This window comes from Salmo salar, chromosome ssa09 (genome assembly GCF_905237065.1).
Source record: "Salmo salar chromosome ssa09, Ssal_v3.1, whole genome shotgun sequence".
NCBI classification, from domain to species: Eukaryota; Metazoa; Chordata; class Actinopteri; order Salmoniformes; family Salmonidae; genus Salmo; species Salmo salar.
Genome location: NC_059450.1, coordinates 42,963,411 through 42,976,779, shown reverse-complemented (window position 1 = coordinate 42,976,779; position 13,369 = coordinate 42,963,411). Strand labels below are relative to the sequence as shown.

Below are 13,369 nucleotides of genomic sequence, written 5' to 3'. Positions count from 1 at the left end.
GAGACTGTGTCCTCCTAGAGACTGTGTCCTCCTAGAGACTGTGTCCTCCTAGAGACTGTGTCCTCCTAGAGACTGTGTCCTCCTAGAGACTGTGTCCTCCTAGAGACTGTGTCCTCCTAGAGACTGTGTCCTCCTAGAGACTGTGTCCTCCTAGAGACCGTGTCCTCCTAGAGACTGTCCTAATAGAGACTGTGTCGTCCTAGAGACTGCCCTGATAGAGACCTTGTCCTCCTAGAGACTGTGTCCTCCTAGAGACTGTGTCTTCCTAGAGACTGTCCTCCTAGAGACTGTCCTCCTAGAGACTGTCCTCCTAGAGACTGTGTCCTCCTAGAGACTGTGTCCTCCTAGAGACTGTGTCCTCCAAGAGACTGTCCTAATAGAGACTGTGTCCTCCTAGAGACTGTCCTAAGAGACTGTGGTCCTCCTAGAGACTGTGTCCTCCTAGAGACTGTCCTAATAGAGACTGTGTCCTCCTAGAGACTGTGTCCTCCTAGAGACTGTGTCCTCCTAGAGACTGTCCTCCTAGAGACTGTCCTCCTAGAGACTGTGTCCTCCAAGAGACTGTCCTAATAGAGACTGTGTCCTCCTAGAGACTGTCCTAAAAGACTGTGGTCCTCCTAGAGACTGTGTCCTCCTAGAGACTGTCCTAATAGAGACTGTTGTCCTCCTAGAGACTGTTGTCCTCCTAGAGACTGTTGTCCTCCTAGAGACTGTTGTCCTAATAGAGACGGTGTCCTCCTAGAGACGGTGTCCTCCTAGAGACTGTCCTAATAGAGACTGTGTCCTCCTAGAGACTGTCCTAAGAGACTGTGGTCCTCCTAGAGACTGTGTCCTCCTAGAGACTGTCCTAATAGAGACTGTGTCCTCCTAGAGACTGTCCTAAGAGACTGTGGTCCTCCTAGAGACTGTGTCCTCCTAGAGACTGTGTCCTCCTAGAGACTGTGTCCTCCTAGAGACTGTGTCCTCCTAGAGACTGTGTCTTCCTAGAGACTGTGTCTTCCTAGAGACTGTGTCCTCCTAGAGACCGTGTCCTCCTAGAGACCGTGTCCTCCTAGAGACCGTGTCCTCCTAGAGATCGTGTCCTCCTAGAGACCGTGTCCTCCTAGAGACCGTGTCCTCCTAGAGACTGTCCTCCTAGAGACTGTCCTACTAGAGACTGTGTCCTCCTAGAGACTGTGTCCTCCTAGAGACTGTGTCCTCCTAGAGACTGTCCTAATAGAGACTGTGTCCTCCTAGAGACTGTCCTAAGAGACTGTGGTCCTCCTAGAGACTGTGGTCCTCCTAGAGACTGTGGTCCTCCTAGAGACTGTGTCCTCCTAGAGACTGTGTCCTCCTAGAGACTGTGTCCTCCTAGAGACTGTGTCCTCCTAGAGACTGTCCTAATAGTCCTCCTAGAGACTGTCCTAATAGAGACTGTGGTCCTCCTAGAGACTGTGTCCTCCTAGAGACTGTGTCCTCCTAGAGACTGTGTCCTCCTAGAGACTGTGTCCTCCTAGAGACTGTGTCCTCCTAGAGACTGTGTCTTCCTAGAGACTGTGTCTTCCTAGAGACTGTGTCTTCCTAGAGACTGTGTCTTCCTAGAGACTGTGTCCTCCTAGAGACTGTGTCCTCCTAGAGACTGTGTCCTCCTAGAGACCGTGTCCTCCTAGAGACCGTGTCCTCCTAGAGACCGTGTCCTCCTAGAGACCGTGTCCTCCTAGAGACCGTGTCCTCCTAGAGACCGTGTCCTCCTAGAGACTGTCCTACTAGAGACTGTGTCCTCCTAGAGACTGTCCTAATAGAGACTGTGTCCTCCTAGAGACTGTCCTAAGAGACTGTGGTCCTCCTAGAGACTGTGTCCTCCTAGAGACTGTCCTAATAGAGACTGTGTCCTCCTAGAGACTGTTGTCCTCCTAGAGACTGTTGTCCTCCTAGAGACGGTGTCCTCCTAGAGACGGTGTCCTCCTAGAGACTGTCCTAATAGAGACTGTGTCCTCCTAGAGACTGTCCTAAGAGACTGTGGTCCTCCTAGAGACTGTGTCCTCCTAGAGACTGTGTCCTCCTAGAGACTGTGTCCTCCTAGAGACTGTGTCCTCCTAGAGACTGTCCTAATAGAGACTGTGGTCCTCCTAGAGACTGTGTCCTCCTAGAGACTGTCCTCCTAGAGACTGTCCTAATAGAGACTGTTGTCCTCCTAGAGACTGTTGTCCTCCTAGAGACTGGTGTCCTCCTAGAGACGGTGTCCTCCTAGAGACTGTCCTAATAGAGACTGTGTCCTCCTAGAGACTGTCCTAAGAGACTGTGGTCCTCCTAGAGACTGTGTCCTCCTAGAGACTGTCCTAATAGAGACTGTGTCCTCCTAGAGACTGTCCTAAGAGACTGTGGTCCTCCTAGAGACTGTGTCCTCCTAGAGACTGTGTCCTCCTAGAGACTGTGTCCTCCTAGAGACTGTGTCCTCCTAGAGACTGTGTCCTCCTAGAGACTGTGTCCTCCTAGAGACTGTGTCCTCCTAGAGACCGTGTCCTCCTAGAGACCGTGTCCTCTGTCGGAGGGGATGCATGAGTGGGTCAGGTGGAACATCGCTCTCTCTGTCTGAGAGACAGACAGGCAAACTAACAGAGATAAAGAGAGAGAGAGAGACATCCCACCTTTCTCTTTCTCCATTATATCAGCTGACTGCCATGGAGGACATTTTGTTTCAGTGTCTGGAGTGTGTAATCAAGGTAGCACCTGCAGTATTGTGTCAGTGAGCTGTGTCTGCATGACAGTGAGGGCCAATGAAGAGTCAGATCTTATTAACATGACTCTCTCATATTCCCTCTATCCCCTCTCCTTCCTCTCATCTCTCTATCCTCTCTCCTTCCTCTCTCTCTCTCCTCTATCCCCTCTCCTCCCTCTCCTCTCTCTATCCCCTCTCCTTCCTCTCCTCCCTCTCCTCTCTCCTCCCTCTCCTCTCCTCCCTCTCCTCCCTCTCCTTCCTCTCCTCTCTCTATCCGCTCTCCTTCCTCTCCTCTCTCCTCCCTCTCCTCTCTCTATCCCCTCTCCTTCCTCTTCTCTCTCTCCTCCCTCTCCTCTCTCTATCCCCTCTCCTCCCTCTCCTCCCTCTATCATCTCTCCTTCCTCTCTTCTCTCTCCTCTCTCTCTCTCTCCTTCCTCTCCTCTCTCTATCCCCTCTCCTTCCTCTCCTCTCTCTTCTCTCTCCTCCCCCTCCTCTCTCTATCCCCTCTCCTCCCTCTATCCCCTCACCTTCCTCTCGTCTCTCTCCTCTCTCTCTCCTTCCTCTCCTCTCTCTCCTCTCTCTATCTCCTCTCTCTCTCCTTCCTCTCCTCCCTCTATCCCCTCTCCTCCCTCTCCTCTCTCTCTCCTCTCTCTACACCCTCTCCTCTCTCTACTCCCTCTCCTCCCTCTCCTCTCTCTCTCCTCTCTCTACACCCTCTCCTCCCTCTCCTCCCTCTCCCCCTCTCTCCTCTCTCTCCTCCTTCTCCTCCCTCCCTCTCCTCTCTTTCCTCCCTCTCCTTTTCCCTCTCCTCTCCTCTCCTCTCCTCTCCTCTCCTCTCCTCTCCTCTCCTCTCCTCTCCTCTCCTCTCCTCTCCTCTCCTCTCCTCTCCTCTCCTCTCCTCTCCTCTCCTCTCCTCTCCTCTCCTCTCCTCTCTCTCCTCTCCTCCCCCTATCCTCTCTCTCTCTCCTCCCTCTATCCCCTCTCCTCTCTCTCCTCCCTCTCCTCCCTCTCCTCTCTTTACTCCCTCTCCTCCCTCTACACGCACTCACACGCATGCACACACACGCACTCACACACATGCACATGCACACACATGCACACACACACATGCACACACACAACAGAGAGAAAGTGTGTGGGATAGTGCCAGGGTGAAGGTTAATGTAAGTTAACCCTATATATCCCTCTTCAGTGTGATCTGGTCCAGTGGGTCCATGCTGACTGCTGGGGCCTTTGTCCTGTGGTACTGAGTCCAACCCTACTGGGTGGAAGCCAAGCTTTCTATGTGTGTGTTGCTGGTGAGTGCGTTCTACTGTAAATTTCTCCTCTGAGAAAGGTACAGGATTGACATTTAAAACTCAGACGACACCTGCTTCTGTCAATATTTATGTAAAGTCTGATCATTTGATAGCTAGATATTTTATTCAACTACTCAAGTTAATTTGAAAAATAAGCAATGTCTCCTTACAGATGGCCCAACATTGGCTTGTCATTACATAAGTAAAGTGTCATGGAGCAGCGTATCCCAGCGATGACACATCAAGCTGATCTGTCAGCAGGGTTCTGACTGTGTGGGTGTCTGATATGTCAGCAGGGTTCTGACTGTGTGGGTGTCTGATATGTCAGCAGGGTTCTGACTGTGTGGGTGTCTGATATGTCAGCAGGGTTCTGACTGGGTGGGTGTCTGATATGTCAGCAGGGTTCTGACTGTGTGAGTGTCTGATATGTCAGCAGGGTTCTGACTGTGTGAGTGTCTGATATGTCAGCAGGGTTCTGACTGTGTGAGTGTCTGATATGTCAGCAGGGTTCTGACTGTGTGGGTGTCTGATATGTCAGCAGGGTTCTGACTGTGTGAGTGTCTGATATGTCAGCAGGGTTCTGACTGTGTGAGTGTCTGATATGTCAGCAGGGTTCTGACTGTGTGAGTGTCTGATATGTCAGCAGGGTTCTGACTGTGTGGGTGTCTGATATGTCAGCAGGGTTCTGACTGTGTGAGTGTCTGATCTGTCAGCACGGTTCTGACTGTGTGAGTGTCTGATATGTCAGCAGGGTTCTGACTGTGTGAGTGTCTGATATGTCAGCAGGGTTCTGACTGTGTGAGTGTCTGATATGTCAGCAGGGTTCTGACTGTGTGAGTGTCTGATATGTCAGCAGGGTTCTGACTGTGTGAGTGTCTGATATGTCAGCAGGGTTCTGACTGTGTGAGTGTCTGATATGTCAGCAGGGTTCTGACTGTGTGAGTGTCTGATATGTCAGCAGGGTTCTGACTGTGTGAGTGTCTGATATGTCAGCAGGGTTCTGATTGTGTGAGTGTCTGATATGTCAGCAGGGTTCTGACTGTGTGAGTGTCTGATATGTCAGCAGGGTTCTGACTGTGTGAGTGTCTGATATGTCAGCAGGGTTCTGACTGTGTGAGTGTCTGATATGTCAGCAGGGTTCTGACTGTGTGAGTGTCTGATATGTCAGCAGGGTTCTGACTGTGTGAGTGTCTGATATGTCAGCAGGGTTCTGACTGTGTGAGTGTCTGATATGTCAGCAGGGTTCTGACTGTGTGAGTGTCTGAGGGCAGCGTTGACATACTGTCCTGTACGCCCTCACTTCTATCTGGGTTAAGGTGCCTTCTATCTGCGTTAAGCAGCCTTCTATCTGGGTTTAGGATCCTTCTATCTGGGTTAAGGAGCCTTCTATCTGGGTTAAGGAGCCTTCTATCTGGGTTAAGGAGCCTTCTATCTGGGTTAAGGAGCCTTCTATCTGGGTTAAGGAGCCTTCTATCTGGGTTAAGGAGCCTTCTATCTGGGTTTAGGAGCCTTCTATCTGGGTTTAGGAGCCTTCTATCTGGGTTTAGGAGCCTTCTATCTGGGTTAAGGAGCAGAAGAGATAGTGTTGAACTGGGTGGTTCTCTCTCTCATGGGTTGGTAGTGTACAGGTCTAGGGTTAGGGCTGACTCTTGACCTATATGTTGGAGGGCCTAGGTATAGCGTTGCCAATACGTGAAGGGACTGCCTAGTAAACTACCTGTTGGGGCAGGCAAAAATAGCAGTGTGGAAGACCAGGAAACAGGAGATGCAGGGGACGGGGTGTACGGACCCCAGAGCCGTGCTGCTGGTGCCAGCTTGGCTCACACTGGAGCCTATGGTGGGCTGGTGAACCATCTGGGGGACTTTGTAGGGGTGTGGGGCGTCAGGGGGGTTCTATGGACAGTGGGGGCGAGGAGGGGGCTTGTTTCTAATCTTTCTAGGTCTGTTAAAATGAAGAAAAGTTTGCTTTTAATGATGTAACTGTTGGGCCAATATTTTTTTTTTATAAATACAATCTTCTCTCTCTCTCTCTCTCTCTCTCTCTCTCTCTCTCTCTCTCTCTCTCTCTCTCTCTCTCTCTCTCTCTCTCTCTTCAATTCAATGGGCTTTATTCTCATGGAAAACATATGTTTACATTGCCAAAGCAAATATCTCTCTCCATCAAATCTTCTCTTGCTTCATCTAACCCTTTATTTTCTCTTTTGTTGGTCTCTCGATCTCTGCATTTTGGAATAGTAAAATAAAAGCTATTATATCTAGAACCTAACCTCTGTATCAGATTAGAGAGAAATGTGTGTCAGCTCTCATGGAATGGACATCCTAAAGGACATACCTGGCATTACATGTTCATTCAACAATGCTAATTCATTTTAAAGGCTGTAGGCCTACTAGGCTGTTACACAGTTTACATAAAAACAATGAACACTTTACTGAAAACATCGTTAGCATAAATTCCATGTACAATCAACTTTGAAAACACCCTTGAAGCGGTAGAAAACAAATGAAAGGCGTGAAACCATGTGCATAAAGCCGTGGACTTCCCCCGGCACATGTTCCCATAGAAGCCAGTTCACAGCAGTGGTGATCAGAACAGAACAGTCATAGAATGAAAGAGATATAAACTACAGTGCCTTCAGAAAGTATTCACACCCCTTGACTTTTTCCACATGTTGTTGTGTTACAACCTGATTTTAAAATTGATTAAATTGAGATTTTGTGTCGCTGGCCTACACACAATACCCCAGAATGGCAAAGTGGAATTATGTTTTTAGACTTTTTTACACATTAATTAGAAATGAAAAGCAACCCCTTCGTAATGGTATGCCTAGATAACTTCAGGAGTAAGTATTTGCTTAACAAGTCACATAATAAGTTGCATGGACTAACTCTGTGTGCAATAATAGTGTTTTAAATGCTTTTTGAATGACTACCTCACCTCTGTACCCCACACATCCGTAAGGTCCCTCAGTCGAGCAGTGAATTTCAAACATCGATTCCACCGTAAAGACAAGGGAGCTTTTCCAATGCCTCGCAAAGAAGGGCACCTATTCGTAGATGGGTAAAAAAAAAACAGACACTGAATATCCCTTTGAGCATGGCAAAGATATGAATTACACTTTGAATGGTGTATCAATACACCCATTCACTACAAATAAACAGACATCCTTCCTAACGCAGTTGATGTCCTGAATACAAAGTGTTATGTTTGGGGCAAAGCCAACACAACACATCACTGAGTACCACTTTTCATATTTTCAAGCATAATGGTGGCTGCATCATGTGATGGTATGCTTGCCATCGGCAAGGACTAGGGAGTTTTCCAGGATGAAAAGAAAAGGAATAGAGATAAGCACAAGCAAAAGACTTGGTTCAGTCTGACACTGGGAGACAAATTCACCTTTCAGCAGGGCAAAAACCCAAAACACAAGGCCAAATATACACTGAAGTAGTTTAAAACCTGTTGAGGACAGACGTTCCGCTAGCGGAACGCCTCGCCAAATATCCAATGGTAGAGCGTGGCGCGAAATACAAAAACCTTAAAAAGACGACATTGAATGTTCCTGAGTGGCCTAGTTACAGTTTTGACTTAAATCAACTTGCAAGTCTATGGTACGATTTTAAAATGTCTGTCTAGCTATGATCATCAACCAACTTAAAAAAGCTTGAAGAATTTTTTAAATAAAAATAATAATGTTCAAATATTGCACAATCCAAGGGTGAAATCCTCTTACCCAGAAAGACTCACAGCTGCAATCGCTGCCAAAGTTGATTCGAACATGTATTGACTCAGGGGTGTGAATGCTTATGTAAATTAGATATTTCTGTGTTTAATTTTACAATATATTTCCAAAACGTTTTTTTTTGGGGGGGGGGTTTATTTGTTTTTTTTCTTCCCAATACAGAACATATACATACAATCGACAAAATACAGATGCACACAAACAGACCCACCTGCTCACACAAGCATTCCACATGGCCTCAAACTGCATCATTTTGTCTCTCTCTGTGACCCACACACTTTCAACATTTACTGTAAATGAGAAAGCATTTGACCTTTTACATTGTTTTTAATGATGGAGGATTGGTTGATTTCCAGTTCAGTAGACATTTCTTCAAGACGATTAACGAGAAAACCATCGTGCAACCCATCGGGTATCTCTCTGGACTTCCTTATGCCATGTCTTGAAATATGTAGACGGATTTAAAGTACATTTACATTCTAATACTTCTGACAGACAACTTTCTAATTCCACCCATGACTTTTTACTTCATAACATTCCCAGAAGGATTATTGAGTCATTGTTAGTTTTACACTTAAGACATGACTCTGCCATTGTGCGGTAGAATGTGTGAATTTTGTCTCTTGTCTAATAAATTCTAAACATTAGTTAATACTGGATTAAGCGTACATTTTAGTTAACTGTTAGTTATGTTTCAACATTCCCTCCATTTTGTGTCAACATCAGTTCTTTGTGTCTGGGTTCCAATAGTTATTTTTTTTTTATAAGAGCTTGTCAGTTGGATAGGCTCACTGCAAGGTTTTGTATATTTTACCTATCATATGAACATAATTTTCAAACATTTCTACAAACATGTTTTCACTTTTTTCAATATGGCGTATTGTGTGTAGATGGGTGAGAAAACATTTTGAATTCAGACTGCAACACAACAAAATGTGGAATAAGTAAAGGGAAATTAATACTTTCTGATGGCACTGTATATTAACTTAAAAATGTAAAAACCTCTCTCAGCCTCATGGCAAAATGTATAGCATAACATGAGATGCACATTTTTTTCCCTCCCATTGCTAAATGTGTAGAATTGCAGAAAGTTAGCTGTTTTTTTTGCACACCCAAATTTCTGCACGCCCACCCATTAAAGAATTTCCAGCTATGCTGCTGGTCTATTGGGGTTTCTCTTGTTTCTGGTCCTGCATATTTAGGTCTCTAGTATTCTAATGTCTCTTCTCCCACTGTATTGTGCAGTCAGCAGAAAGCCCCGTTCATTTCCCTGGCCATCAGATAAGGGGCGTCTTTCTATGCTGGCCCGATTGATATTCATAAACTGGCAGCAGAATAATGGTGCTAATTTACCTAGCAGATGACCGATAGCGCTGAACAACCTTTAGTGGGGGAAAAAACGGCCACTTTTAATGAGGTTTGGTGAATGGCAATAGTATCTCTAACATCAGATACGTGGAATTACACACACAGATCTTTCTTTTAGTTATTATGCTTCAATAGTAGGCTACAGTATTTGTCTGTGTTTGACAATTAGCTCGTCTTAGCAGTGTGGACAAAACGTTTACGAAATGTACATTTACATTTTAATCATTTAGCAGACGCTATTATACAGAGCAACTTACAGTAGTGAGTACATACATTTTCATTCCTTTTTCATACTGAATTAAGATGACATTTAAAAAATAATTGTAAACATTTTTAGCTGGTCTGGATGGGTCTGAAGTAGTAGCTGGAAAAAAGAAGGCCTGTCTGAAAATATCAGTCTGTGTCTGAAAAGTGTACAGTTTAAGGTATGGTGTGAAAATCAATACTGTGTGTTTGTGTGTGTGTGTGTGTGTGTGTGTGTGTGTGTGTGTGTGTGTGTGTGTGTGTGTTTTCCCTGAGTGTAATTCCTGAGCTTCCCTGTTTCTGACAGTGATGGAACTGAGGAGATCCAGAGGCTCCCCTGTGAACTACACATCCCAGCAGGCAACATGAAGAAGGATGTCCTGGTCGACCTGACAAAAAGAAGAGTCAGTCCAATCGGACCTCACACCATGATTCCCCATAGCAACCTCTTTGGACTGTAACTGATTAAAAACGGTTGAACTTTGACCCAACGGAAGGAGGAACAGTTTTGTTCTCTTCTCTCCTCCCTTCTTCAGGAGGAAAGACAGCTGAAATTCAACTCACTGTCCATAGCTACTCAGCGATTGGATAGTTGACTCATGTGCATGTCTACAACTGTTACTAACCTACGACTCTTATCCCAACTACTCATTGTGAAAAGACACCTTTTGTACTTGCAGTAATTAACATCTCTGAGTGTACTTGTGTATACGACTGTGGATGGTCCCTCTAGAATTGGATATTAACTCAAAAACTTTTAAACCAAACCCAATTCAATGCTATCCAAGCATTCAGGAATATAAACTCCTCTTCCCCTTCCTCCTCCTCCTCCTCCTCCCCTTCCTCTTCCTCCTACTGCTCTTCCTCAACCTCCTCCTCCTTGTTGACCATGGATGTTCTGGGCTTGGCTGCGAGGCTACAACTGATGCTCTTGGCACTCCTGGGTGTATGTCTGAGCCTGGAGTTCACCGGGGCCCCCGGCCAGTGGGCCCGCTACCTCCGCTGGGATGCCAGCACGCGCAGCGACCTCAGCTTCCAGTTCAAAACGGACGTGTCCACGGCGCTGCTACTGTACTTCGACGACGGCGGCTACTGCGACTTCCTGCAGCTGATGGTGGTGGAAGGCAAGTTGCAGCTGCGCTTCAGCATTGACTGCGCCGATATCGCCGTGGTGTCCGACAAGAGAGTTAATGACAGCAGCTGGCACTTTGCCACTCTGAGCCGCTATGGCCTGCGGACGGTACTGGGGCTGGATGGCCAGGTCAAGGCGGACGAGGTGCGGCCCACCGGAGGTAGCCGCCAGCACATGAAGATAATCAGTGACCTGTTCCTGGGCGGTGTGCCACTGGATATCCGCACCTCGGCGCTCACGCTGCCCACAGCGTGCAACGCCCCGCCCTTCAGAGGCACTATCATGGATCTGAAGTACGGGAACACAGAACCGGTTCTCCTCAGCAGCCTCAGGGTCCGTCTGGAGTCAGACCAGCGCTGTACAGAGAACCCGTGTGAGAACGGCGGGAGCTGCTCCGTGGTGGATGGGGAACCCGTGTGTGACTGTTCCAAAACGGAATACAAGGGCTGTTTCTGCAATGAAGGTAAGATCTGATTTCAATTTCCTTTACTGTTCCTGAGGGTCTACCTACGCTACCGGGCAAAATATTGGCATCCTTATCAGTGCCTGCAGGGTGGCCACAGGAATCTGCACCTCATTGGCTAACCATGCTGCAAACCGTGGATAGATTAGCACTCTGCTTTTCCAACCACACAGGGATAATAACACACACTGAGTCAGAGAGATGACTGAGTCAACAACAAAGTCAGAACGTTTCAAAGTAAGTCCAAGAAGCTTTTGGAAAATCATAAAAAGGATCTATTGACTAGGATAGATGAAGGAAAGACACGAAGGTTCAAAACTAAACTTACAGTTATGGACATACTACACTAACGGTCAAAGTTTTAGACCTACTCATTCAAGGGTTTTTCTTTATTTTTACTATGTTCTATATTGTCGAATAATTGTGAAGACATCAACACTATAAAATGACACATATGGAATCATGTAGTAACCAAAAAAGTGTTTAACAAATCAAAGTAGATTTGAGATTCTTCAATTAGCCACCCTTTGCCTGGATGACAGCTTTTCACTCTCTTGGCATTCTCTCAACCAGCTTCACCTGGAATGCTTTTCCAACAGTCTTGAAGGAGTTCCCATATATGCTGAGCACTTGTTGGCTGCTTTTCCTTCACTCTGCGGTCCGACTCATCCCAAACCATCTCAATTTGGTTGTGGAGGCCAGGTCATCTGATGCAGCACTCCATCACTCTCCTTCTTGGTCAAATAGCCCTTACACAGCCTGTAGGTGTGTTGGGTCATTGCCCTGTTGAAAAACAAATGATAGTCCCAGTAAGCCCAAACCAGATGGGATGGCGTATCACTGCCGAATGCTGTGGTAGCCATGCTGGTTAATTGTGCCTTGAATTCTAAATATATCACAGACAGTGTCACCAGCAAAGCACCCCCACACCATAACACCTCCTCCTCAATGCTTTACGGTGGGAAATACACATGCGGTGATCATCTTTTCACCCACACCGCGTCTCACAAAGACATGGCGGTTGGAACAAAAATCTCCAATTTGGACTCCAGACCAAAGCACAGATTTACAGCGGTCTAATGTCCCTTGCTCATGTTTCTTGGCCCAAGCATGTCTCTTCTTCTTATTGGTCCTTTAGTAGTGGTTTCTTTGCAGCAATTGGACCATGAAGGCCTATTTACACAATATCCTCTGAACAGTTGGTGTTGAGATGTGTCTGTTCTTGAACTCTGTGAAGGATTTATTTGGGCTGCAATTCCTGAGGCTGGTAACTCTGATGAACTTATCCTCTGGGTCTTCCATTCCTGTGGCTGTCCTCGTGAGAGCCAGTTTCATCATAGCTCTTGATGTTTTTTGTAACCTCACTTGACGAATCTTTCAAATTCTTTACATTTTCCGTATTGAATGACCTTCATGTCTTAATGATAGACTGTCGTTTCTCTTTGCTTATTTGAGCTGTTCTTGACATAATACGGACTTAGTAGTTTACCAAATAGGGCTATCTTCTGTATACCTTCTCACAACACAATTGATTGGCTCAAACGCATTAATAAGGAAAGATATTCCACAAATTAAAATTTAAGAAGGCACACCTGTTCATTTAAATGCATTCCAGGTGACTACCTCATGAAGCTGGTTGAGAGAATGCCAAGAGTGTGCAAAGCTGTCATGAAGGCAAAGGGTGGCTATTTGAAGAATCTCAAACATAAAATATATTTTGATTTGTTAAACACTTTTTTGGTTACTACATGATTCCATATGTGTCATTTCATCATTTTGATGTCTTCACTATTATTCGACAATGTAGAACATAGTAAAAATAAAGAAAAATCCTTGAACGAGTAGGTCTAAAACTTTTGACCGTTAGTGTAGTATGTCCATAACTGTAAGTTTAGTATTGAACCTTCGTGTCTTTCCTTCATCTGTCCTAGTCAATAGATCCTTATGATTTTCCAAAAGCTTCTTGGACTTACTTTGAAACGTTCTGACTTTGTTGTTGACTCAAGTCATCTCTCTGATTCAGTGTGTGTTATTATCCCTGTGTGGTTGGAAAAGTAGAGTGCTAATCTATCCGCAGTTAGCGGCATGGCTAGCCACCGAGGTTCAGGTTTATGGGGCCGCCCTGCAGGCACTGATAAGGATGCCTATAGAGAGAACGGGGGTTCCTGAGCCCTTTTCTTCCCCAAATCACGCAATGGCAGGTGTTAGAATCACATCCTTTTGTGTTCCAGAACATTCTGGAACTGCTTTGATTAAATCACAACCCTCCTTTATCTTCTCTATCTCCTCCTCTCCTCCATCTCCTCTTCTCCTCCATCTTCTCTTCTCCTCCATCTTCTCTTCTTCTCCTCCCCAGCAGGTATTGTTCCTGGTCAGACAACAAATAGATTTTTATAAGTAATAATTGGAAGGAGCATAGTAATTGGA

The 13,369-nt window shown here is 45.9% G+C and overlaps 1 protein-coding gene across 4 annotated transcripts in view; it reads left to right on the top strand.

Moving 5' to 3' along the window:
- LOC106611370 (neurexin-3a) overlaps positions 1–13,369 on the top strand; it is an 825,193-nt gene that overhangs the window by 12,593 nt on the left and 799,231 nt on the right. For all 4 annotated transcript variants that reach the window (XM_045723683.1, XM_045723684.1, XM_045723681.1 and 1 more), the window contains exon 2: positions 9,655–10,942. In XM_045723683.1, the coding sequence (XP_045579639.1) occupies positions 10,237–10,942 (706 nt within the window). In that variant the 5' untranslated portion in view covers positions 9,655–10,236. The remainder of the gene's footprint in view (positions 1–9,654; positions 10,943–13,369) is intronic.